The 24167-nt window shown below is 42.3% G+C and overlaps 2 protein-coding genes across 2 annotated transcripts in view; one reads left to right on the forward strand and one right to left on the reverse strand.

Annotated features, from left to right (window-relative positions):
• KCTD3 (potassium channel tetramerization domain containing 3) overlaps positions 1–18617 on the forward strand; it is a 28918-nt gene extending 10301 nt beyond the window's left edge. The window contains exons 9-18 of the mRNA XM_008630334.2: positions 928–1043; positions 4154–4241; positions 4374–4490; positions 5486–5656; positions 6815–6970; positions 7923–8019; positions 9302–9486; positions 9592–9730; positions 10070–11494; positions 11868–18617. Of these exons, the coding sequence (XP_008628556.1) occupies positions 928–1043; positions 4154–4241; positions 4374–4490; positions 5486–5656; positions 6815–6970; positions 7923–8019; positions 9302–9486; positions 9592–9730; positions 10070–10652 (1652 nt within the window). The 3' untranslated portion in view covers positions 10653–11494; positions 11868–18617. The remainder of the gene's footprint in view (positions 1–927; positions 1044–4153; positions 4242–4373; positions 4491–5485; positions 5657–6814; positions 6971–7922; positions 8020–9301; positions 9487–9591; positions 9731–10069; positions 11495–11867) is intronic.
• The window catches only part of USH2A (usherin), a 388071-nt gene continuing 375941 nt past the window's right edge, over positions 12038–24167 (reverse strand). Inside the window, exons 67-73 of the mRNA XM_017730037.1 lie at positions 23290–23528; positions 22484–22701; positions 20306–20482; positions 19289–19372; positions 17196–17440; positions 14867–15097; positions 12038–12655 (exon numbers count right to left, since the gene is read on the reverse strand). Of these exons, the coding sequence (XP_017585526.1) occupies positions 12566–12655; positions 14867–15097; positions 17196–17440; positions 19289–19372; positions 20306–20482; positions 22484–22701; positions 23290–23528 (1284 nt within the window). The 3' untranslated portion in view covers positions 12038–12565. The remainder of the gene's footprint in view (positions 12656–14866; positions 15098–17195; positions 17441–19288; positions 19373–20305; positions 20483–22483; positions 22702–23289; positions 23529–24167) is intronic.

Here is a 24167-nt window from a genome sequence, read left to right on the forward strand (position 1 = left end):
GCCTGTCAGGCTCTGCACTGTTTTGATTTTTATTGAGTGAAATGTTGATGACACATTTCCTTTACTTGGAAGGTCAGCGTTTGCTGGTAAGTTTTATTTTCCAAATTTGAATAGTATGTGAAATGAATATGAATAGTTGAATATGAAACTGCTTCCCTCTATAGCTTCAAGTTTCAATAGCCTGTTAGCCTGTACTCTCTGCTTATGGACCGCAACCAAACTAAAAGATCTGGAGATAGAAAGAAAGAAGTAGGCTTTTGCAGGCTGCTTATTTTTCTGGGTCCAAGCATTTCTGCTAGAAGAGAAATTAGAATGTATTCAAGTAGGGTCACATCTAAGTTGTTCAGTATTTTCCCAAGAATAAGGCTGAAGCCTTGTAGCCATATTTAGTTCCTCAAATACATTTTCAAAATATTTTTGCTTGACTGGACTTAAAAAAAAGGGGATCAAGAACTTCTAATACTTTAACAGGTAATTGCAAACTAGTATGGTACAAAGTTGTAAAACCCTTGGAATTACTGTTTCTTAAATGACACTTCGTAGTCATAGGAAGAAAAAAAACCAAACCACAAAACAGCAACAAAAACTCCTGCTTGATGTAATATGATTTTTTTTTTTAATTTTAAAGCTGTTTGAGAACTTGATGGCTGTAGAAAAAGGTTTGTATATTTCATAAGGGCTCTTCTAGCTTCTCTTGCCTCCTTTCTCCTTTCCAAATAATAATGGTATTAGCAGAGAAGACATCATGCTGCCATTTAATGGAACCCAGTTTGCTGCATGCATGGTGCCTCACCTAGCACACTGCAAACCCAGCTACTTTGCTTGCTACTCTAATAAATGTGTTGTGATAATAACGGAGAGATTCCATTGTTACTGTGTTTTTATCTTTACTTTAGATGAGCTTCACAGCATCTTCATTTTTTGTAGGAGTGTTCAGTCTTGGAGTCCCTGTAGATGCTCTCTTCTTCATTGGCAACCAGCTGGTGGCTACAAGCCACACAGGGAAAGTGGGAGTATGGAACGCTGTGACTCAGCATTGGCAGGTCTGTTCAATTTTCCACATCACTTTTTACAAGCTGGTAAAAAAAGCTTCCTAGTAAAAAGAGAATAAAATAATCTAAAAGTATATGGAAAATGCTCATCATAGTGTTTTCAGCCCTGACTTGTGTTACGGAGTTTATCACCTGGGTGTTGTGCCTGTGAACAGAATGTTGACTTGTTTGGTGCTACTACCAACCAAGCTTTTTAGGCTTTTAAATCAAAGGATATGGTGTGATTTGGGGTAATAAATGTCAAGTGCCAATATATTTAAACTTCGTTATGGATTACTAACTCTGTAAAACTTCACTAGGATCATAGGAAATAAAATTGTGGGGAATGTATGACAGCAATTTCTGGACCATCTGAAAGAAGAAGAAAACAAGAAGGGAATCTGGTATCTGGGGGTCTCCAAAGCTGCTTTACAATGGGAGACTCCTCTTCAGCAGAAGAGCACATGATTATATTTTAAAGATGACTGTCTTGTGTGTGGATGCTTCTGGCTGCACTGATTTGATTCCTGTTGTCAGAATGCACATTAAATAGAGAGATCCCTGGAGTCAGTATGAGTCTGAGAAACAGTCAAGCATTCAAATAACACAGCCAGATGTACACCTTTGTGGCACAAAACCTGGATGCAATAGCAATCCCAAAAATGCCTTGCAAATCTCAAGAGGCAGAACTGACCTGAGGTTGCTGCACTGTTTGCTGACTAAGTTCTGATTTGACTCTTATGTGACAGTACTAGTAACAAATAACACAGGTAATAGGTGTGGGATAGCACTGCTTCTGCAGCAGACACAGACATGTTAGCATGGCCTTGAATTAAACAAAACATTATTTAAAGTTTTACTGATGCCTTGCAAAATCTTCTGTTAAGAGACAACTTAATGCTATGTGGCAAACTGGTGTTTAATAATATTTTCTAAAGGAGCAAGTCATAAGAAATAAAAACTGATGTCCTATTCATCATCTTTGTTTCTGGGGGAGCCACAGAAATTTTTCTGATCACCTAAATAATTCCTCAGTTTGACTGACTATTCATTTGGTGAAAGTATTTCTTATTGAAGAGTAGAAAATCTTTGAGAGGCTTATATGCCAATATGTCTATAAAACATTTTGGCTGGTTTTTTTTCAAGAGGATGAGAATAGCTCCTTTCATAAACAAATGAACAAAATCAACCAAACAAAAAATTAACAAAAAACCACCCACATAAAACCAAACCAACAAAAAAACCCAAAACAAAGTTTCAGGGTGCTTTCTGAATCTTGGGCTCTTTTGTTAGTAAAAAACCCAAAACAACCCACAACTGTCTTCCTGTAGATCTTCATCTCCCTTTAGAACACATTCTTTTCTTGAAGAACCCCATAAAGATGTAAAGTGGCAGGGCTGATCTTAAAATTCCTAATGAGAATATCTGATATTTAACTGACTGCTTTCCATGAGCTGTCCACAGCTCTGGACTTGAAATGCTGTCATACTCTCTGTGAGAGAAATTTTGGTAGAATAGTGTGCTGATTCCCCATTTCAGAGCAAGAACTTGATCTTCTTTCAGGCTGATGTCTTTCTAAGTTCTGCTTTAAGGAGGCTTAGTTTGTGCAAATCTGTTCTTCCTTATGTGGTGTTCTCTGATGTATTACACCCTGAAGATGTAATTCTGATCTCAGCATCTGATTGGTTCTTTTATCTTCTTCTCTTCTTGGAGATTTGAGCAGACTGCTGAGGTTGTTTCCCTAGTACTTATTCCTCTGGCAGTGTTTCAGTTGCATGCTACAAGGAGGAGGAGGAGGAGGGTGTGGGTGCTAGTTACATCAGTAATGAAATTCTTAGCAGAGGAGAGCTTAAAGAAGCAGCATATTAAGTGCTATAGTTTAAGAGGCAACATAAAGCAGTAAAGTGTGACAGAAAATCCTACTCTGCAAAGTGAGGTTTCTCACTGGCCATGCTTTTTTACCAGTGACTGTTTCCTAATGAAAGTTCACATCTTGGCAGATGGCAGCTGCTGGATCACCTCTGGTGTTCCTGTCTGCTGCAGAAGGAAAGAAGATAACGTTTACAATATGTTTTAGGGGCTTGCAGCCATACTTAATTAGGAAGGGCTACTGGTTTAGAGTCCGAGCTTTTTGAAATGTGGGGAGGTTTCTGTGGTTGGTTTGTTTTGCTTTTATCCAACTGATTCATTGTAAGTATTTTGCAAATGATTTTTCAAGTCTATGTAGCAATTGGAGGGATGCTGCTGGTCAGAGAGAAATGAGAACTTAGGCTGAAATGTCCATGAATTAGTATTCAATGTACATTATGTTAACTGACTGAATGAAGCATACAGGTACAGGACAAATACCATGATACTGTGCATGTTTGAGTGCTCTGGACAAAATGGCTTTTGGCTTTTTCTTCTCCAGGGCTGAAGAAAAAAGAATTACTGAAATAAGTGATCTTACCTAAGATAAACTAAACTTTTTCTTTGCTTGAGATCTCTGTCCCTCTTAAAGGAATAAGCACTCCTTTTAATCCTAGAAGGCAAAGAAAAGGCATGTGTAATCCTTCACCTTGAGTCATAGACCAGTAAGTAAAATATGACAGGGCTGTCTTCCAGTTTACATGGTGTGGTTGTGTGTTGGAAGTGAGAAACTGTAACAGAACAAGAATTTTTAGCCCTCGTTATATATCTGCTAGAGGCAGAGATTTCCACAGTTTGGCAGAGGGATACAAAACTTGGGATAAAAGAAGGTGTAGAGAGGTAACATCTAGTTCCTTGGTCCAGAAATCTCCTAAGGACTTGTCAGAAATGGAAGAAGGGAGAGGACAGAAAGGGTGAAATACACTCCCTGGCATATAGGAAAAAAAATCCACTTTTGAAGATGTGGTTTAGCTGCAACTCTCTAAGCTCTGTTCCTTCACATGGAGAAGGATCTTCCAGAGCAGTGTACTGATTTGTCTGCATGTGTCCGCTGAGCTCCAGGACTTCAGATCCAGTTTGGTAGAGGAATATGCAGTGAGTCCAGTACCAAACTCAAGTGATGTTAAACAAAATATACCAAAAATGTCTGAAAACTGAGGAAGTAGCAAGCTAAATTCTTGATTTGATTATTCTTTCTTTTCTATATGCACTAGGTTCAGGATGTTGTTCCTATCACAAGCTATGATACTGCTGGGTCTTTCCTGCTGCTGGGCTGTAACAATGGGTCTATCTACTACATAGGTAAGAAATGGGAGCAGGGTGGAATAAAAAGGAGGTGGTACTGAGCAGCATTTTTGTTATTCTCTTTAGTTGATTTAAGTAGCATCAGAACAACTCTGTCTAATGAGAGTAATAAATGTCTCCTCCCCACAGACATGCAGAAGTTCCCACTTCGAATGAAAGACAATGATCTTCTTGTGACAGAATTGTACCATGATCCTTCCAACGATGCTATAACAGCCCTCAGTGTCTACCTCACACCTAAAACAAGTTAGTATTCTATCACTGTCTCTTCGCGGAGGGTATGTTAGAAATGTGGGGGGTTTTTTTCATAGCAGGATTACACAAGGTAGTCCTTAACATAAACAAAGAATTTTTCTTCATTTAATCACCTTCAAATGAATGATGAACACTAGGCATAGCTGTTTTCCCTTACACCTGTACATCTGTATAAATAGGTACATACACTTACAGGTATTCCTATATTAATGCTTGTGCCTAATGTATCTTGGTTGGTTTTAAGCCTTTTGCACAAGAGAAGCACTTAGATTGTGAATTGTATTTGCTGAAATTGTTTGTGCCAAACTGGGTAAGGGGGAGACACAACCTTGCTGTTGTGTCTAACTTTATAACCAACAGAGTAAGAAACATTTCCTTATGCAGCTGGATGATGCTTTGGTATTCTGTCTGTGCACCCTCTTGTCATCATTGTGCAGTTATCTTTTAAATTAAAAGAGAAACAACAGCAACAACAAAAACCCAAAGCAAAGTAAAACTCAAAAAAGCCCAGACTGGAAGAAAGTGGTTACTCGCATAATGATATCGATACCACAGTGACTGTTTTAACTGTAGTTCTTCCTGTTTTGCTTTGCTTTCCCATTTGCCTCCAACTATGGCAGAAAAATAAATATTATGTGGAACTTACAGATCATATCACTGTGAGGGGTGCCAAAATATCTGATCATCTGACTTTAGCCATTTCTTTTTTCACTTTTTTCACAGGAGGGAGGAAGAGAATGGGAAAGAAGGCTTTTGTTAAGACAATGTTGAAGCATGTAGTATGGAATTGCTACAGACCTTGGGGTTATTTTAGTTGCAAAATGCCCTTCCTGTTTATGGGAAAACAATGAGTAAACAGTGTTTAAAAACCATAGCTTTCTTACTGTGGAAGCTTGGAAATACTGTTTTCTACTGTCTCCTTCCCTGGCCCCCAGTAAGCCAAGCTTTCATTCCTGGGGGAACAACTGTGTTCTTGCTTGTTTTAGGTGTAAGTGGCAATTGGATTGAGATTGCATATGGCACGAGCTCTGGAGCAGTGAGGGTGATTGTACAGCACCCTGAGACAGTTGGGTCTGGCCCTCAGCTCTTTCAGACCTTCACGGTTCATCGAAGCCCTGTCACGAAGATCATGCTCTCAGAGAAACACCTTGTGTCAGGTAAGGTGTGCACAGATGTGGATTGGTGGTTCTCCCCTCCTCCTGAGCAATGCAGTATTTGTATGCTATGCTCTGTAACTTGCATCATTCCCACATGTAATAGAAATGAGTTGGACAGATTTGAGGGCAGGGGAAAGGCTAGATTTGCTTGGATCCTCTTTCTTAAAGTAAGCATTCTTCAAAGCCTTTAGCAGTTGAAAGGCACAAGTTTTATTTGACCAGATACTAGAACAACTCACTCTTTCATTTGTGTCTTATTCCAAGGTTGCCATTTGTGGAAATAAAAGGGTTTGTAAACAAATGTATCTCTGTCAAGTTTTATTGTTGTGCATAGGTCCTTCAGGACTAGTCTTCTTTTAAAAGCCTTTCAGGAGGTTTCTGGGCTGCAGCAAAATGTGCACTATCTCCTCCTGGGCCCTAGAAAAAGCCTTCCTGTGACTTCAAAGGGCTGTCTCTGTTTCTTTTCTCAGCAGTCTCCCAGTGTTTGTTGTGCTATTCTGCTTGTCCTGTCTTATGCTCAGGAAGGTGTCTTACTTGCAGAGAAGATGCAGTGGCTCCTTCCTCTGTAAAAATCTATTTAACCCAGAATCCAGCAGCCAGGGCATGGCAGAGAACTGATTTACATCTTGCTGCTATCCTATTATTTGAAAAAAAGGAACAGGAAAATGGTATCCAATTATACTGCAAATAAACAGCCCATAGGTCATCTGTTCCCCTGCAAGTTGCTGCTAAACCCTCAGTACCAGGAGAGGGCACATGTGTATGTACAAAACTGAGATAATTGGTGATTTAAATTCAATAGGGTTATTGTGTGAGGAGGGTTCTGCTGCCAGGCTGCTCTCATGACACCTTGTCCTAGCATCTGCACACAGAGGATTGAAGCGGGCTGTAGGCTATTGGTGCTAAACCAGACCTTAGTTTTGTGTTGCACCTGTCTCAGCTTCTTGAATTTCTGAGGGAAGATACAAAACTAGTCGAAAACAGGACATCAGCAAGAATTTGTAGGCTGTTAGAAAATTGTCTGGAGATGCTATGTGACCTCACATTGACTAAATTTTTGATCACTCAGTCTGGAAAAACTATAATGTAGATAATCATTAGAGAAGTTTATCTAAATGTTTTGTCATCCTTTGTAAGTGCCCATCTTTTCCTTCCTAGTTTGTGCTGATAACAACCATGTACGGACATGGACTGTGACTCGGTTCCGGGGCATGATTTCGACTCAGCCAGGCTCAACACCTCTTGCATCATTCAAAATCTTATCCCTGGAGGAAGCGGAGAGTCATGGCAGCTATTGTTCTGGAAATGACATTGGTAGGATGTCTCTTGGTTGTGCTGTGCCTGTAACTTCACTAGTCTCATAATGGTTTAGCAGACCTTCAGCCCTATAACATGTAAACCGATGGGTGTAAGCTCTTATACACTGCTTTCCCCTTGAAACTATGGCAAGGATCTGTAATAGTCACTTGGAATTATTATTTAGGCTGTAGAGAGTGAGTACACTTAAAGGACTTACTCCAAATGACAGAAGGGACAAAAAACCTTTGGAACACCGATACTATACCTCTTCCTTGAGCAAACTGATGTAGCATTTCAATTCTGATTTAACTAGAGAATGAGAGAAAGCACAAGAGACTGTATTAAGCAGATGAGCATAGCAAACATTTGGTCTGCAAATTCCAGTTCACTGTTCAGCTGGGGTTAAACAAAGCATGGAAAAAATTCTTAAATGACTTTGAAGTTGTGACAAAGTTCACCAAAGCCTTGCAACTGCAGAGGCAAATGGTGCTAGCGCATTGCTGTAGCAAGGTACTGAAGGAATGTATGTTGGTAAATAGGGGTAGACAGGTAGATTCCTTGGTGGTCTGAGCCTTGCAAATGAACCTTTGATGAATAGGATGCCCTGTGAACACAGCCTGGGGTCAGTACTATGGCAAGAAATCTGATTAAGCCTTTAGACATCTAGGAGCTGCAAAATAACAAAGTACTTACTGTTATTATAAAGACCTAGTGTAGGGTTTGTGCTGACATAGTAATTCCTCTAGGAACACACACAAGAATTTAAGAATGTAAGAATGTGTGTCCCTTAGAACAACAAAGACTGATTTGGCTTTTGCTAGCTACTGATGGTTTTTGGCTCCCTGCTCCTGATGCTTTAAAACTACAGTGGTCATACTCATATAAGTCTGGGTCTTCACAACTGATTGGGGAAAAAGGTAAGGGAATTGAAACAAACAAATATGTGATCTTTCTTTTTTTCCTCTAGGACCCTTTGGTGAACGTGATGATCAACAGGTGTTTATCCAAAAAGTTGTTCCCATTACGAATAAGCTGTTTGTAAGGCTGTCTTCAACTGGGAAAAGGTACATCCATGCTGAGGTTTTTAAGTGTGAAAGGAGCAGGACTACGCCTGTTCAGGTGGTGATGTCTCCCTCCTCCATGCTGAGTGCATGCAGTTGCACATAATAGTCTTCTACTGTGCTTGACAGCTCTGGCTGAACTCTTGTCTGTGTGCTAGGAACAGAACTGTTACTTAACGATTGTTATAACCTTAAAGCCAAAAAAAGGCTTTTTGAGTAGTGTGATATCAGAGACTCACTTCGTGATGGCTAACACTGGTGAGCTCACAAAGCAAACATTTCTGTGCCTCTACAGAATATGTGACTTTCAACCATGGTACCATGCTACCATTAAATTTCCAAACTAATGCTGAAATTTACGGTGGCAGTGATTATGCTGCTCACAAAAGTAGACAGGGTATCTCTCTTCCTTTGCACTTGGCTTTGAAGGTATTAGAACCTTTAAAACAGAGATACTGTTTTCTAGGTCATCTATTCAATTATTTCTTAAGCTTGACTTCATAATATTCTACTGCATGGCTGTCAAATAACCACAGCTGCTTTTCTTCCTCTTAGCCTAGGAAGATGACAAGAGATCAGAAAAAACAGTGCATCTCAGTTCTATGCTTCATTTTTGCATCTCTTGTCTAATAACTTTGAATCTGGATGAAAACATTAATGCCTCAACACTATGACTTATTTGGGCACTGCTTGGGTGAGAAGTTCACTGCAAAGCACCAGTAAAGCAAACCCAGAGCACGAGCAGCTTAGTTTTGGGAGTCCTTCTCTTCTCCTCACTCCCCATAAACTTCTGAAATAAAGGGGAAAAAAGAAATGGAGATCTGCCATGACAAGTGAAATTGCACTTGTGATATGACAAAAGTTATCTTTATAGATAACATTGGATATATCATCTTTGGATCTTTATGCATATCTTCTGTGTGGTTATATTTGCTGTTTCTGCAGGTTCATTTCCTAGAGTGTTTAGCATATGAGGGGGCTGGTTTCTGTCATTCTTGTGAGAGCCTTAGCTTTCTAATCATTGCAAATAGAAAATGGACATAAAACACGTTGGTGTTGCCCAGTAAACAAGCAGTAAGAGTGCAGATGGACTGGGGGTGGGAAGGGATTGTCTGCAGCTGAGCAGTGTGCCAGGCATGCAGGGGAAGGAATTTCATCTGGCGGAAAAGTCTTTTTCTCATGGCAAGTTTGGTGCCTTCTCAGAAAATTGAACCAGTTCTGACTTCACTGGCAAAACTCTGCCAGGTGCAATCATTCTGGTAATTTGGGGTTTCTCTTCCTGTAGGATCTGTGAGATCCAGGCAGTTGACTGCACTACCATCTCGTCATTTACTGTGCGAGAATGTGAAGGATCCAGCAGGATGGGCTCCCGGCCACGCCGCTACCTCTTCACTGGACATTCTAATGGCAGCATCCAGATGTGGGACCTGACCACAGCTATGGACATGGTTAATAAAAGTGAAGACAAAGGTAAGTTGTGTTATGCGAGGACTGTGGTGTGGTTCTTTTTTGTGTCCTCAGATGTGTCTGACTGCAGTAAATGGATTTGGCCTCTAAGAGCTCTCTCTCTTGCAGATGTTGGTGGCCCCACAGAAGAAGAGCTGCTCAAGCTGCTTGACCAGTGTGACTTGAGTACCTCTCGCTGTGCCACACCCAACATCAGTCCTGCCACCTCAGTTGTTCAGCCAAACCGGCTTCGAGAATCTAATTCCAGGTAAGTCACCAAGGGTGGCACTGGCTGCAGACACCAAAGGTTTTACTTTTCAGGTAAGCAAAGGGGTTTGGTGACTTGAATGCTGTAGCTAAGCCCCTGAATTTATGCCCTTAGTGGCTTGAACTACACACACATACTCCTTGGTTTCTTCTGGTTTGTATTTGTGCAGACTAAAGTATCCTCTGAGAGTCTGAAGTGATCTGGAAGCCTTTGTGTGGTGGCTGTGATGAGTGTATCGCTATTGTAGTGGGAATTGCAGTGGTAGGTGGGAGCAGTGGTGTGCAGAAGACCTGGCTGCTATTCTCAGCCTAACATCTACTCTTCTTGTATTTTCTGAAGCCTCCAATTGCAGCACCATGAAACAATCCACGAAACTGCCACGTATGGTTCTGTGCGGCCATACAGAGAAAGCCCCCTCTTGGCAAGAGCGAGGCGGACAGAGAGCTTTCACAGTTACCGGGACTTCCAGGCTTTTAACTTATCCAGCAAAAGCCCAACAGAAAAGGCAGCTGCCACAAATGGGATTTCAAGCCAGACAGAGGCCAGGAAGGCAACAGCTGAGAGCAGTGCATCTGAGAGGAAGGCAGTCCAAGCAACAGCACTTGAAGCACGAGGCACAGGTGTGACAGATGCAGGTGGGTGTTGCAGTACAGAGGTTCACCGCCTGCCAGAGAATTCTCTGGATCTCAAAAGAAGAGGACCAGAAGAAGAAAATGAAACCAAAGCAGAAAGCAAAAAGAAAATGGGGTTTGAAGGAGCTGGTTTCCTGGGAAGGAAGAAAGTGCCTCTCCTGGCCTCTGCACCAGTCCTTGCTGAAGGTGGGCCTGAAGTACCTGGTGCAGCTTCTCCATCACCTACAAAGACAGCTGCTTCACCACGACACCGGAAGAATGACTCATCCTGCCAAGACTACGGCTTGTGAAAATGGGTCTGGTGGCAAAAACAAGGTGCAGGGGCCCTCTGGCTGGTAGCAGGCATAATGTTATGTGTTGTAGGTTGTTTCTTGAATGGGATTTTGTTCTGATACCAGAATAAAATTTGTAAGGTTATGAAAAAGTACCTAGCTGCTAAGCTTTGAAGGGTTGTCCACATCCATGTGTGGCTCTATGTAATGCTCCAAAATGTAGTACGGTACTTGGTCCAAAATATTGTTGTGCATTCTTGCGTAAATGTGGTCAGGCATGTGATATGTTGTGATTGTTTTTGTTTTGGGGAAAGGGACGGTGCTAAAGGAAAACTTGGTTGCTGAGCAGAGGATACCCTTCAGATGCAGCCACATGTTGCTCTACAGAGCTGCTGCTGTCTGGGGTGGTGGATTTTGCCTAATTCACAGAGCTGCCTCTGCAGTTTTGTTTTATGAATGGGCTCCTTGCTCTGTATGCTGCTGTCTGATATCTGAAATGTTTTGTGCAGGTTAAGGAGGAAGCTATTCAAAATAGCATATTATTTTGCCTCTTAGTCCAAATAAATTGCCAGAGGAGTGTTGCTTGTACTTTCTGAAAATGTGTGGTATCAGATGATGGATTTTGCTGATTGTGACTGAGAGAATGCATAAAAATATGCTTGGCAGAATACACAGAACTGGCAGTCTCTTGAGGGCCTCCTTGTCACTTTCTCTGGAAAAAGGACAGAGATGAATATAGGAGTAGGTTTACTGTCATGGTGTAATAATTCTCAATTACAAGTGCCTTGACATGGTATTTCATACCTGTGTCACACTGGCTGCTTGCTGTTTGCACCTAGTTTACTGTGGATGGTGAACAGGTTTTATTGCCTGTGGATTCGTAATACATAAGCAGAAGGGAAGGATGTGACAGCAAGTGAAAAAGCATGCTTGGAGTTCAGCATTTATTAATGACCTCTTTTGCTGGGCTTTTTGAGTCGAGAGGGTGGGGAAGAGGGAGTGAGAGAACACAAAGGCTAGAACAACTTCATAAGAATTCCTTCAGTGCTGTTTATTCACCTGTGCATGAACACAATTTTGTGGTGGAGCTCTGTCAGGCCAGGAGAAAACATGGAGATCCTGCCGCGCAGGCCCCTTTTAGCCACATTCTGGTTTTTGGACATGTAAAAGACTTTTCCTTACCAAACATGCTGTCCCCCTCCCTCCCTCCCTCCTGTGCCCCTACAAGAACAGGTTTTATTGCCTGTGGATTCGTAATACATAAGCAGAAGGGAAGGATGTGACAGCAAGTGAAAAAGCATGCTTGGAGTTCAGCATTTATTAATGACCTCTTTTGCTGGGCTTTTTGAGTCGAGAGGGTGGGGAAGAGGGAGTGAGAGAACACAAAGGCTAGAACAACTTCATAAGAATTCCTTCAGTGCTGTTTATTCACCTGTGCATGAACACAATTTTGTGGTGGAGCTCTGTCAGGCCAGGAGAAAACATGGAGATCCTGCCGCGCAGGCCCCTTTTAGCCACATTCTGGTTTTTGGACATGTAAAAGACTTTTCCTTACCAAACATGCTGTCCCCCTCCCTCCCTCCCTCCTGTGCCCCTACAACCCTCCTCAGTTGGGAAAGCTGGATGAGTGACAAAGATGAGAGTCTCTACCTTCACAGTCTTTTACTACAGTATGACTTAGGGATCTTCAGACTGTTCTCTTACCTTTCTGAGGTGTCAGTGCTAGCACACAGTTTTTACTATACAGTGAAAGAGATGTTGAAAAAAAGGCCAACTTACCCTCCCACATCCCCTCCCAAAAAAAAGTTTTATCTTTTAACTCCAAAGCATGGGGTGGGGAAACGGCAGACCTATCCCTGCCTGCAAAGGCCATGCAGGCTGCTTTTGGCAAGTTACCCACTTCCATTTTCTAGAAAAGGTGGTTTTGTTCTTCAGAGGTGGGTGTCAGTGAATGTGGTGTGCTCTTTGGTGACGGTGCTGAAGCCTTTGATGACATTGACAAGATCCTCTTCATCTACATACTGTAAGGAAGGGAAAAAAGAAGCATGTCAACCAAAGCTGTACCAGACTAAAGGGGTATTTCTCTTTCCTCCTATCCACTAAAAATAGTTCTTAAGTAGATAAATAAGTGCATTTCTAATGTCTTCCCTTTCCTCCCAGGATAAGATAAGAATCTAAAGCATTCAAGCACCTGAATCCAAGCCAGTTAGATTTTCACAGTAAAAAAAATACCATCAATTACTTCAATTGCTCTATATATCTGACAAATGGTCAATAATATAGTGTTTGTTACAGTGTACTGAGAACTTGGAGCTATGAAAAGAATACATGTTTACACTTTTGTTTTCTTAACAACCACATCACACACGTGGTTTAGGTAAGATTTTGTTCTTCAAGCTTCCAAGGGAGTGTCTGAGCTTCCACCTGCACTCCTGCATTAGGCCAGAGACAGTTGAAAGCAGGAGAGAAATAAATTGTTTCTATAGCATAAAGAGGGCACGAGCAGTGTTACTGCAGATTTGTGTCCTGGGCCTCGACAGCCATTCACTATATTGATTTGCAAGCTGGACAAGGGGGTGAACCAAACTTTGAAACCACCATTCCTAAGCTACTGAGTGTAATAAAGAGAAGAACTGAGTCAAAAGCATTGCAGGATGTTTGTTTGCAAGAGAGTAGCTGAGCAACACGGGAGCAAAGACTCTGGTTCAGGGCAATGTAAATCAGTGTACAGAGGATGGACAGAAGAGCAGATAAAAAACTGAGCTCATGCTGTCAGGGTTGTCTGCTGCCAAAAGGAAATGAAAGTTTTTGTTTTCCTGCTTCTGCCACTCCTGAAGCTCATTGGAGTATTTTAAAAATCATTCTAGCATGCGTATGGCAGGGTTTGCTGCCTAAGTCATGGTGTCAGCCCAAGATACATGGGTAGAGCAAGAGCTTCCTCTCAGCAGCAGGAAGCTGTTCTTTTGGCTAATGAGATCATAGAGAGGTACACCCTGGGTGAGTTGTTAGTCCCCAAGGAATTAAATCACAAGGATGTGATAGCTCTGAGAAAATGGCAAGGCTGACTTATGATACCTCTGAATTGGGAAGTCCATGAGCTGCAGAGTGCAGGCTGAAGGTTAACCTGTACCTATAGGGGTTTTGCCTAGAGTTATTACTACCTTCTTAATTAAGCCTTATCAACTTCCTTGGTCCTGCTGTTGGCGTCTAAGTGGGTTTGGCAGTGCTGGAACCAACACCCCTGTACTTTGATAAGCCTGTATGTTTCAGCCCTTCCAGCTGTTTTTGTATACTGAAGGTGAAAGTCTGAGGAAGCTCCTTAGATTTATGGCCAGACTATCCTCCAGTTAATTTGCATTTTGGACAAGATCCACTCACTAACTTGCACACTCCATCTAATTTTGTTACTACTACACAGACCCTTCACCCCCATTCTGAGTCCTTTTTAGGAACCTTAATTTTGTGTCTCACTGACCTCTGAACCCTTTCTCACACATTTGGTATGGGAAGGGTGGAAGTTAAAAAGCCCGTTTCCTCGTGACAAAGGAAGGGAAGTCATCACTGTCCTTGACTTGAAAATCATGTCTTGTATTTGTATGTTCAGATCCCTGTTGATGACACTGTCTAGTCCTGTCCTATATTAAAAGAGAAATACTTTTCCTGCCCCCCAGCATCATTCCAGTCCCATGTGGGCAGAGTTTGAATTAATTTGTCATACACCAGGAGATCTGAGCATTCACATAATCTCTGCATTGTGACTGAGCAGAGGACAGAGAGCAGGTCTCATCAGCAGTTGAGTCCCTGTTAACAGAACAGGAGTCACTAGAATACAAGCTCCTGCCTCTGGCATTAAGTGTGTGAAGGATGCCAAGACAATCCCACCTCAGACATTTGCTGAAATGCATGGAAAAAAAAGCCCACCAAATAGAAGGGAATTCTTCAAGGTGCATTTCCTCGGCCGACCATGGAGTTAATAGTTCAATGGAAACCATAAAGAAATGCACATGGATCCCTTGCATCCTCTAAGAGCAGTGTGTGAGCACCTGCAACTCTAGAAGAGAGCAGTAGACTTGAAGAATTTTGAGGATCTAACCTCTGCCCATGTCCTTCTAGGCCTTTTGGCTGTATCTCCAGGAACTTTTGATACTTAGGCCTTTATATGATTCCAACAGAACAGACAAATCTCTAGCAGGTGACGCACAGCAGCGTCCCAGAGAAGCAGGAGCCCTTACCAAGCCACGGCCAGTAGTGCGATGGTTGCGAAGGATGGCATCCCAAGGTGATTCTTCAAAAGTCTTCTTGTCGTAGAGGTCGAGGAGCTGGCTGACACTGCGATGGAGAGAGGTGGGGGAATACGTGCGACTCAGCTGGCCCTGACTGGGCCTCCTTCCCCCAGGCGCGATACGGACACTGCGATTGCTTGTGGGAGAACCAGCCCCTGGAATTTTCGTATCTGCTAGTCCCTGTGAGGAAGACACAAAGTAATAAATAAATAAAGGGCATGGTTTTAAATATCTGAACAAAAACAAATCAGGAATGGAGGAGAACAGAGAAAACCATGCCTCAAAAATCAGGCACAATTATAAACAGAAAAAACCCCAGACCATTCCCCACTATAGAACAATCATATCATTCAAAACAAACAAAAAAACTACCAACGCTAAACCAGGATTTTCCCCAACTTTTTTCTTCTTCCTCCTATTTTTTTTTTTTTTTTTTTTTTTAAGGAGAAGAAGGACCAACAAACAGAAGTCCAAAGATTTTTGATTACCAGAAGGATAGCCCGGAGTTGCACAGCAAGGGGATGTTTGCAGACCTTTTCATGATCAGGGGAAAAATCATGCACCCACCAGGAGAAACATGCAGTGTCAGATGCCTTTGTGCATGCTTGGGTCATCTGACACATCACACGTCTGGCCACTCTGCAAGCTGAGGACTCTACCTCAAAGTGCATCGTGTATCTTTTGAGAGTGACACTGCTTGATGAATCGGACATGTCAGCAATGGTCTCAAACTGAGTTTAAAGAGAGGGAGGAAAAGCATTAGGGCAGGGCAAGGTGCAGTGTAGGTGTACCTGACAGAGGGTGTGAATTAGCTGCAGCTCTGTGAGGGAGAGCAGTGTAGCAGAATGTGGGGCAGTAGGGGAACTGGCAAAGACCAGGCACTATATAAGTGGTCAAGTACCATGTGGGCAGCCAGCATTGCTTGCCACGACCTCACTAACAGTTGTAAAACAAGCCATTTTGCCACTCCATAGTAGCTCTGTCCTAACTTCTCAGATCAGTCCTTCAACTGCTGTGCTAAAGAACCTTCCTTTCTAATAAGTTCATGAGCTTCTGGAAAAAGAAAAAACAAAACAAAAAAAGAAAAGAAAGGGCAGGAACATGAAAGGGAATTGTGCAGGCAAGCCAACAGCAAAGGCATTTCAAAGTCAAGAGGAATAACACAAGATGACAGACTGTAGAGGAAAAGGAATCAAAACCATGAGACCAAAAAAATAAGTTTCTTATGCTCATAGCCTTTGCCAGGAGAAGGGGCACACTGGAAGTCCCATTGTTTCCAAGAGCTTCTTGGTTGAGGCACAGATGCAGTGTCTTGGCACCGAGACAAGAAGGAACAGAATGCATGAAGGATGCAGGAGTCACTATGCTGCTTGATGGCGCTCACAGGAAAAAGAAGCTGAGAAGTGAGAAGAAGAATCATCTCATGGCCTGTGCCTGGGAAGAAGCATGGAAATGGAAGGCATGGCTGCTCCCATTCTCAATCCCATAACAATTGCCATTTTGCTTTTGTTTTGCTTTTTCAAGGGGTAGAATAGCACTACTACTCTGCTACACGATGGAACATGTTTTTTATGTGGCTTTTTTCAGAATTACAGCTTTTCATGAAAAAAATGATACAAAATCTTCCTCTTTGTCACTCCCCAGTAGTTCCCCTCCCACCTCTCTGATGGTCCCACTGTAGGTCTATGTGCACAAATGCACACATGCATTTTGTGAAATTCCCTAGCTTTTTCCCTAATTACTCTCTCTACTCCAAACCTTCCTGGTATGCAGCTTGTCCTAGAGCAGTCCAGCTGGGTGGTAGATGGATACTGGCAAGAAATAATGCCTCTCCCTAAGTCTTGTTCTTTGCAGGCATATCTCCTGGATACCTGACAAAGACTGTCAGATTGATCCTGGTTAGCCATTCACCTACCTTCTCACAGTATGCCAAAGACTTCTCAGCTCTATTGCAGATGTCAACTAACATGAGGTGACAGCAGTGGCTTTGCATTTTTTGTGACTCCAGATCCAAAGTTTGTCTTAGGCATCAGAAGCATTTCAGGGCCTGCAGACCAGGTGTCCCAGGGCTCTGTTTGGACTAAGCACCTGTAACCTTGCTCTCTGTGCCCATGTAGATATGGCCCATATGGGACCAGGCCCCTGAACAGCCTCCATTTGGTAACCAAGTGTGCAAAAAAATGTTGGAAGGAGGAAGAAAAAGTCCATGTGTGTGTTTGACGGGGCAGATAGAAGTATAACATCATGGATACACAACATTGCATTTTTCCAAACATACCGGATGGGTTTCACCTGATGAATACACACTCATTGGTGATGTTCTTTTCTGGAGTGGAACTAAAGGAGGCCTGTCTCGTGCATAGGGTTGCTTGTGGACCTTCCTCTGAAGAATTAAGGAGAGAAGAATAGCCAAGAGGATCAATCCTAGAACTACCATCAGCACTGCAAACCACAACTCGTTGTAGAATTTTGCATGTTTGGACTCTGCTTTGTCCTTCTCTCCAGGTGTTGTCAAGATCAGACCTGTAAAAAAGAGAGATTAGGGGAGAAAGGGACAGTTATTTCAAGAAGCATTTAACAATATGCTATCCCTTTCCTCGCTAATAAATTAGGCAGAAATTTAAGTAATTTTGTCGTCATGTGCTTATTTGCACTTATGTTCAAGGTGGCATAATGGTTCAATATGCTAGCGGGCTGTAATAAAAAACTTACTACCCTCAAGAGACCCTGCTTAAAGCTCTGGCATTGCTGCTTAGGCTGGAAATCACCACTGCATCAGCAGCTCTTCCAAAAGGAGGTGGTGGTGGTGGAATGTGAGGAAAAATGGGTTCTCCAAGTAACCTTGAAGAGTGGAAATCACTACGGTAATTTCAGAGCGGTATAGACAGAGGACATTCTCTGCAGAACAACTGTGCAGTTACAGGCCTGTGCAGTTAACAAAAGAGAGGGAGGAAGGCTTTAATACATTAATACAAAAGCAAGCAACATGAAACATTTTACTACTCCTACCCCCCACCTGCTAGAAAACAAAACAGTCACTTGGTTGGCTTTACTCATTCACAACCCAAGTGTAAGGAATTTCAGTGACAGGATTTCTGGTTATTTGCAATCCTACATGTATAACCAAACTCTTGGCCAAGGAATTTCCAACACCTTTGCTTGCAAGCCTTCTCTGCAAGTTCCCTACAGTGCCATTCAAGTTTTCAATAAACTGGGTAAAAGCAACAACCAAAAGAACAAAGGGGCAGAGGATGGAAGGTGGTGGACGTAGAGCAACTGAAAACATTTTATAATGCCTTTAAGGCAGCCTTGCCTGAAATTCTGCAGGATAATGGAGTGAAAGTGTGAAAAGGGATATAAGGGAAATGTAGAGTAAAGAGTAATTGCAAATATAAGGCAGATCTATTTTAAAAAGCTGGACAAGATACTACACAAAAAAGAACTTAGTTAAACCAGTTAATTAATTCAGCTAGAAACGGTTTGAACTTGGCTTTGGTTAACAGAAAACTAAGGACTTAAAAAACCTGGAACGTTTTACTGTTAGACATCTACTACTCAATGGACAAGAGGATGTCACCACACCAAACTCTCTCGCTTCCACAAAACAGGCCAAAGCCTCGGGGACAGAAGGGAAGTGGCAGGTGTTATAAACTGGGTCCTGACAATGTCTAGTTTGACATTCTCATAAACTGGCTAGGGGAACACATCCCAGGTGAATCTGCTCGTTGGTCAAAGGAAAGGAGCAGGCGGATGTCCCTTACTGGGTTGGGTGGGATACTGGAAGGAGAGAGGATGTGTATTTTCACTGTCAAACTGAGGAGGAACTTTGGAGGACAGGACTGAAATTCAGGATGATCCAAATTTGGAAATTAAATCTGGAAGAGAGCAGATTCTATTTAGCAGGAAAAAGCACAACATTTTGGAGCAATATACTTAGGTAAAAATAAAAGAAAAAATATTACATATCTGAGGAGAGGATCTGAAACTAATTTTGAGAATTGTCCCACCCCTGTAAGCATTCAAGGCCAGGCAGGATGGGGCTTTGAGCAACCTGGTCTAATGGAAGTTGTCCTCCATGGCATGGAAGTAGATGATCTTTGAAGTCCCTTCCAACCCAATCATTTTATGATTCTATGATGGTTGGACTCAATGATCTTAAAGGTCCTTTCCAACCTAAAGTACTCAGGATTCTATGGTGTAAAGGAACAGAAATCCATACATGGCAAAAAAAGCACATTACACACATACCTCATACACAAGGCCCTAAGAAAGCCCCTGATACTGCAGTGAGATGCTATCCTGCCTGGCATGCACTACATGTCAAATTTCAAGCACAAACACATCAAATGAACAGGTGATTTCTTCACTTACCAACTCCCTCTCCAGCATTGTACTTGATGACCGGTGTCACAGCACTCCCTTCATCGGTCATGCAGGTCACTTGAAACAAAAAGGCTGAGCAAGAAAAATTAGAAAATACTGTCAGCAGCAGAAATAAAAATTCTGTAGAGGTTGCCTTTTCACCATGATTCACCAGTAAACAGCCAGCTCTAAAAAACCAAGGCAGGAATAGCACATAACCCATCATAACCCACCTGAGTACCAGACCAGAGCTTCACAATTCTTTACACATGGGTATTGAATTTCTAAACTATGAACTATGGCAGATCATAAGCAATCATCACTATGATGTTACTACAAAATAAGTTCTTCTTTCACCACTCAATTCTCCCTCTTCCAATGTAACTGGCAACTTTCAATTTTTTCATCACTTTGCCTTAAATTCCTCATACTTCATTCATAGCTAAAACAAACATCTTAAGAACATTTGAATTAAAAAAAAAAAAGGGTATTAGCACCATTGTAGTAATCAGGAAGATAAAAAATATATTACAAAATTCTTTGACATACAAAATCCCAATGTCATAAAAACAGAAAACTTTTTTCTTGCTGATTATTCTTTTCCTTTTTTCCCCTGTTGATAGTTTCCTTGTATTTTAAAGACTGCAAATTGTTCCAAGAGCTACTGACTTAATTTGATTCAAATGAAAATTCAAGCTTCAGTCTTTCCTGAAACTGAAGATTTCTGTACGTTTCCCAGACCATAGCCCTGAAGGACGGAATTGCAACAACAGCTGTAGGATTTGGGAAAGCTTGACCCTCACAGTGAATCAAAACAGTCTCACCCAGTCAGGCATGATGTTTAAGAGAAAGCTCAGCTCCATGGATGTTATTTCAAGGATTTGCTTAGATACATTTTGGTGTGCCTGTATGCTCCTTTGGTCTTAGCTTGGGATTGCAATGGAGATTTTTTTTTTAATTTTAGCATACACTAATATTAACTTAGCTCAACAGACTTTCCCCGAGAGGAAGCGGTAGGAAACCGACTTTTGTCCGATGTCCTTGGCAAGTAGAGCTCGGTGTCGAAGCCGCTGTAGATGCGCTGCCCGCTCTCCGTCAGCGCGTACTCCTTCAGACGCCCGTTCAGCATGAAGGTGCGGCTCCAATCGATGTGGATGGTGGATAAATTGCTGACCACAGAGAACGGAGCTATGTACCGAGGTGCTGCAAAACAAGGAAAAAGAGCTCATTTCTAGCCAGTAGGCTGGAAGTGATTCAGTGACTGAGTTATACAATGAATAGAAAGAGATTCTGCATGATACAAGCTCTCTGCCACATGCACTCCCTCTCTCGCATATCCATGTGTATGATTAGGGAAGATACAAGGAGAAAAGAAAAAGCTGCTCTAGCATGCCAGCCTCTGCACTGAGAAAGCAGAAATATATCCTGAAAACAAATATTGAACTCCCTCCCTTTGCCTTTGTGAATGTGGTACAGACACTAAAACTGTGTAAATTAAGGTAGAAGACAGGGAGACACAGGAGGTTGTGCAAGCCTGACTGCAGCAGGCTGGGCTGTGGGAACTGCTATGAAGAGGGTTCTTTTGCAAGCCCCAAGAAATTGCCAAGATCATCTATAACACATGCGCATACATGAAAACGTGGGGTTTCAGAAAAGCAAGAACAGATGGCAGGCAGAGAGAAAAGAAACCCAGAACTCACTTCAGGGAAGAAGAGTTCATCAGCTTGCTGACAAAAAACTTCATTTAAATTTGAGGTCCTTTCTTGTGGTGTTGCCATTAAGCCATCTGCCCCGTATTTGCTGGTTTGTTCATAAGAAAGCTGCTTGTCCAGCTGCACTTTGCTGCTAATTGCCCACTGTCACTAAAGCAAGCCTTGGAGGTAAGAGGAAGCAGTCAGAGGGACTCAAGGAAGGAGACAGCCAGAGGGACTCTGGAAACCTGGTGTGAAGAGGTCAGCAAGGCAAGAAAAGCAAGACTGACAGAAGAGGACTTTGGACCTAGTGGGTGGGGGTTTAAAAATTGCTTTCAAATCCTTTTGTTCTATGTGTCTCACCAGCTCCTTATGAATTTTCTCCATTTAGAAGTTCATAATCGTGCTCCAGCCTTTTAACTTGCAATTTAATAAAACACAGCTTTGGAGATAAGGGATCTTTCTTTTATTTGCTTGGTTTTTTGTTTGGTTGGTTGTTTTATTGTGGGGGGGTTTTTTGGTGGGGTTTTTTTGGGTTTTTTTGTTTGTTTGTTTGTTTGGGTTTTTTTTGTTCTTTGCTTTGGTTTTGGTGTGGTACTTTTTTCAGTGGTGACATTAAAGAAAATCTGGGCCTGTTCCACCTGAAATTTTCAGCTAAGGATGTATCAGATTACAGGTTTTTAGTAATTACTTGGCAGAACTACCAAATTATGCAAAAGAGATTTTTAGGAAGGTGATTCTGAAATCCTGACATGAGATAAAAAGTGAACATCATCTTTGCCCTGACCTGACAGACTGAGATGAAATGCCCATCTCATCTGTTATGGAATGACTCTGGCTACAGCACTATAGATCTTTTTAATAAAAGCTGATGTTAGACTACTACAAATTCAGTTTTGATGGCAAAATCTATTCTGCCTGTAGGCACAGGTCCTGCATGTTTAATTTCCATGCATACCCCCACATGGCCTAAAGCACTGCCTTCGGTGGTTGGACAGCAACAAATTCTTACTTCAGTGCTTACAAGCATCCAGTCATTCAGATGACATCCAAGGAAAACTTTTATGACACCTAGCAGAAGTGTGGCATGAATTAGGACAGTAAGAGTGTTCCTGAAAACAATCACCATGTCTCTTTCAAGATCTCCACTTTTCCAAGGGATTATTTATGGCAGTATATTTATTACTACACATCACCCTTCTGGTAATACTTGAACATTTTATGTTCTACAGCTTTGCTGCCCATTTTCAGTAAAATAAAAGGTTTCCAGGCTCCCAAGATAGAGGATGTGACATCAGATGATGAGCAAAGAAATATTTTTGAAGGAATGAGCAGTTAAGCCCCAGAGCAGAATTTCAATGAACGTGCAGCAGAGAGACAGTCATCAGGGACATGGAAGAAGAGGTTTCTGGGGACCTCCTCCTTCCCAAAGGTGGGGAAGTCATTTGGCTCTGTGCAGCCCCAGACCTCAGAAGCAGGCATCACTGGTTTGTGAACCACTTCTCATACTCACGCTCCTTTTCTGTAGTGAATCCGATCCATTCAGAAGCACTGCTGCCAACAGAGTTGTAGGACACAACTCGCAGGTTGTAAGTTGTGTAAGGTTCTAGGTTGGACACGTTGGCACTCTGTCCTTTCCCTGTGTACTTCACCTCAGTCGGGCCCGGACTGCAAGCCTTCACTGCTGGCTGTAGGTTCAGAGGACATGCCATGTACACGTGGAGCTCATAGCTGAGAACAAAGTTGAGATTTTGATGAATGAAGGGCCTTTAATAATATAAAAACCAATTCTACATTTCATCCTAATTGCTGTCTGGCTACCAGAGAAGAATAGACCTGATACCAGTTTTTCTCTTGGAGATTATGGTCCTAACTGTCAGATAACTGAGCAGTTGTGGTGGTCCATAAGTCACTCACAATGAAAGTGTTGACGCCTGTTACCTTGCTGCTCACTTGTGCAAGTCAGGATTTTTGCCTAAGTAACTCCAGATTGCAGCTCTCTCTTCACTGCCAGTTGAACTCAGAACTATTTGACTACACAACCATAGCTGAAAACAAATCACCTCCACTCACAAGAGCTCATCCTTTCCACCTTCATCCTCCACAATATCCTGCTCAGGAGAAACGCAATCACATACAGTGTATGTAAACACTTCCCAGATGGTGTTCAGGCCACAGGGAATATCACCACCAACATGCCAAGGAAGGAAGATGGATGCCACAACTGTTCAGTGCTCTCAGCCATGCAATTCCAGCTGAAATTGTTCTGGCATCACCTCCAGCCAAGGTGTTCAGGTTCAGCTGGGTAGCAGCTCCTACCTGGTGACAATGCCATTGGGTGACTGAGGCGCATTCCACTGGAAAGAGGCGTTCCTGGAGGTCACAGTGCGGATCTGCGGCGGAGGCTGCTCTGAGGGTGGAGCTGGCTGCGTGGTGAATTCAGCCATGGGTCCTTTGCTGCAACAGTTGAAACAGGTGCAGGCCTCCACGCCAATGGAGTATGTGGTGAAAGGTTTTAGCCCATGTATTGTCTGTTGGGTGGCAGTCCCTTCTGACAGCTGTAAAAATTAAGAGGGAACTTGTCACAGCTTCAAGCACCACAAGTACTAAATACTAAATAAGAGTTATGGAGGTGAATTAACCCCAGAAGAAGATGGACAGAAGATTCTGCATGTCCTTTAAGTCTGACACTAATGCAGCTGTTGTGTAATGGGAACTCGGCATTTTTCTCCCACTATGAAGTTAAAGGACACTCTTCAAAGGAAAAGACCATGCCATCAATGGCCTCAAGACATCTTTAGTTGAGCTGTGATCACTGTATGTCAACTGGAAATGTCATTCTCAGCAACGAAGAAGCTGAAAACCATTAAAGAAAGACTCTGGGATAAGTGGTACTGAAGCAGAAAATAAATTAATGTGGAAAATAGCTCCATGATAAATGTGCTAGCAAATAATCATGCATATCTCACAGGCTTCCTCAATGTGGAGGCAGGAAACAGTGCTGGGCAGCTTGACACCAGTGTGTCTGGTGGGTCAGGTCACTCCCAGACAGGAGAATGTGCTCTCTGGTAGGTACATCTAAGTCAAGGGCCAACATGATCCTGCTCTGCATTCAAACAGACATTGTGCTGGGTGAGCCTGTTAGGAAACTTTGCAAAGCTCAGCAAGGGAGACCTGGCATTTCTGGCAAAGGAATC

The sequence above is a fragment of the Corvus brachyrhynchos genome, unplaced genomic scaffold, assembly GCF_000691975.1.
Source record: "Corvus brachyrhynchos isolate BGI_N302 unplaced genomic scaffold, ASM69197v1 scaffold101, whole genome shotgun sequence".
Lineage (NCBI taxonomy): Eukaryota > Metazoa > Chordata > Aves > Passeriformes > Corvidae > Corvus > Corvus brachyrhynchos.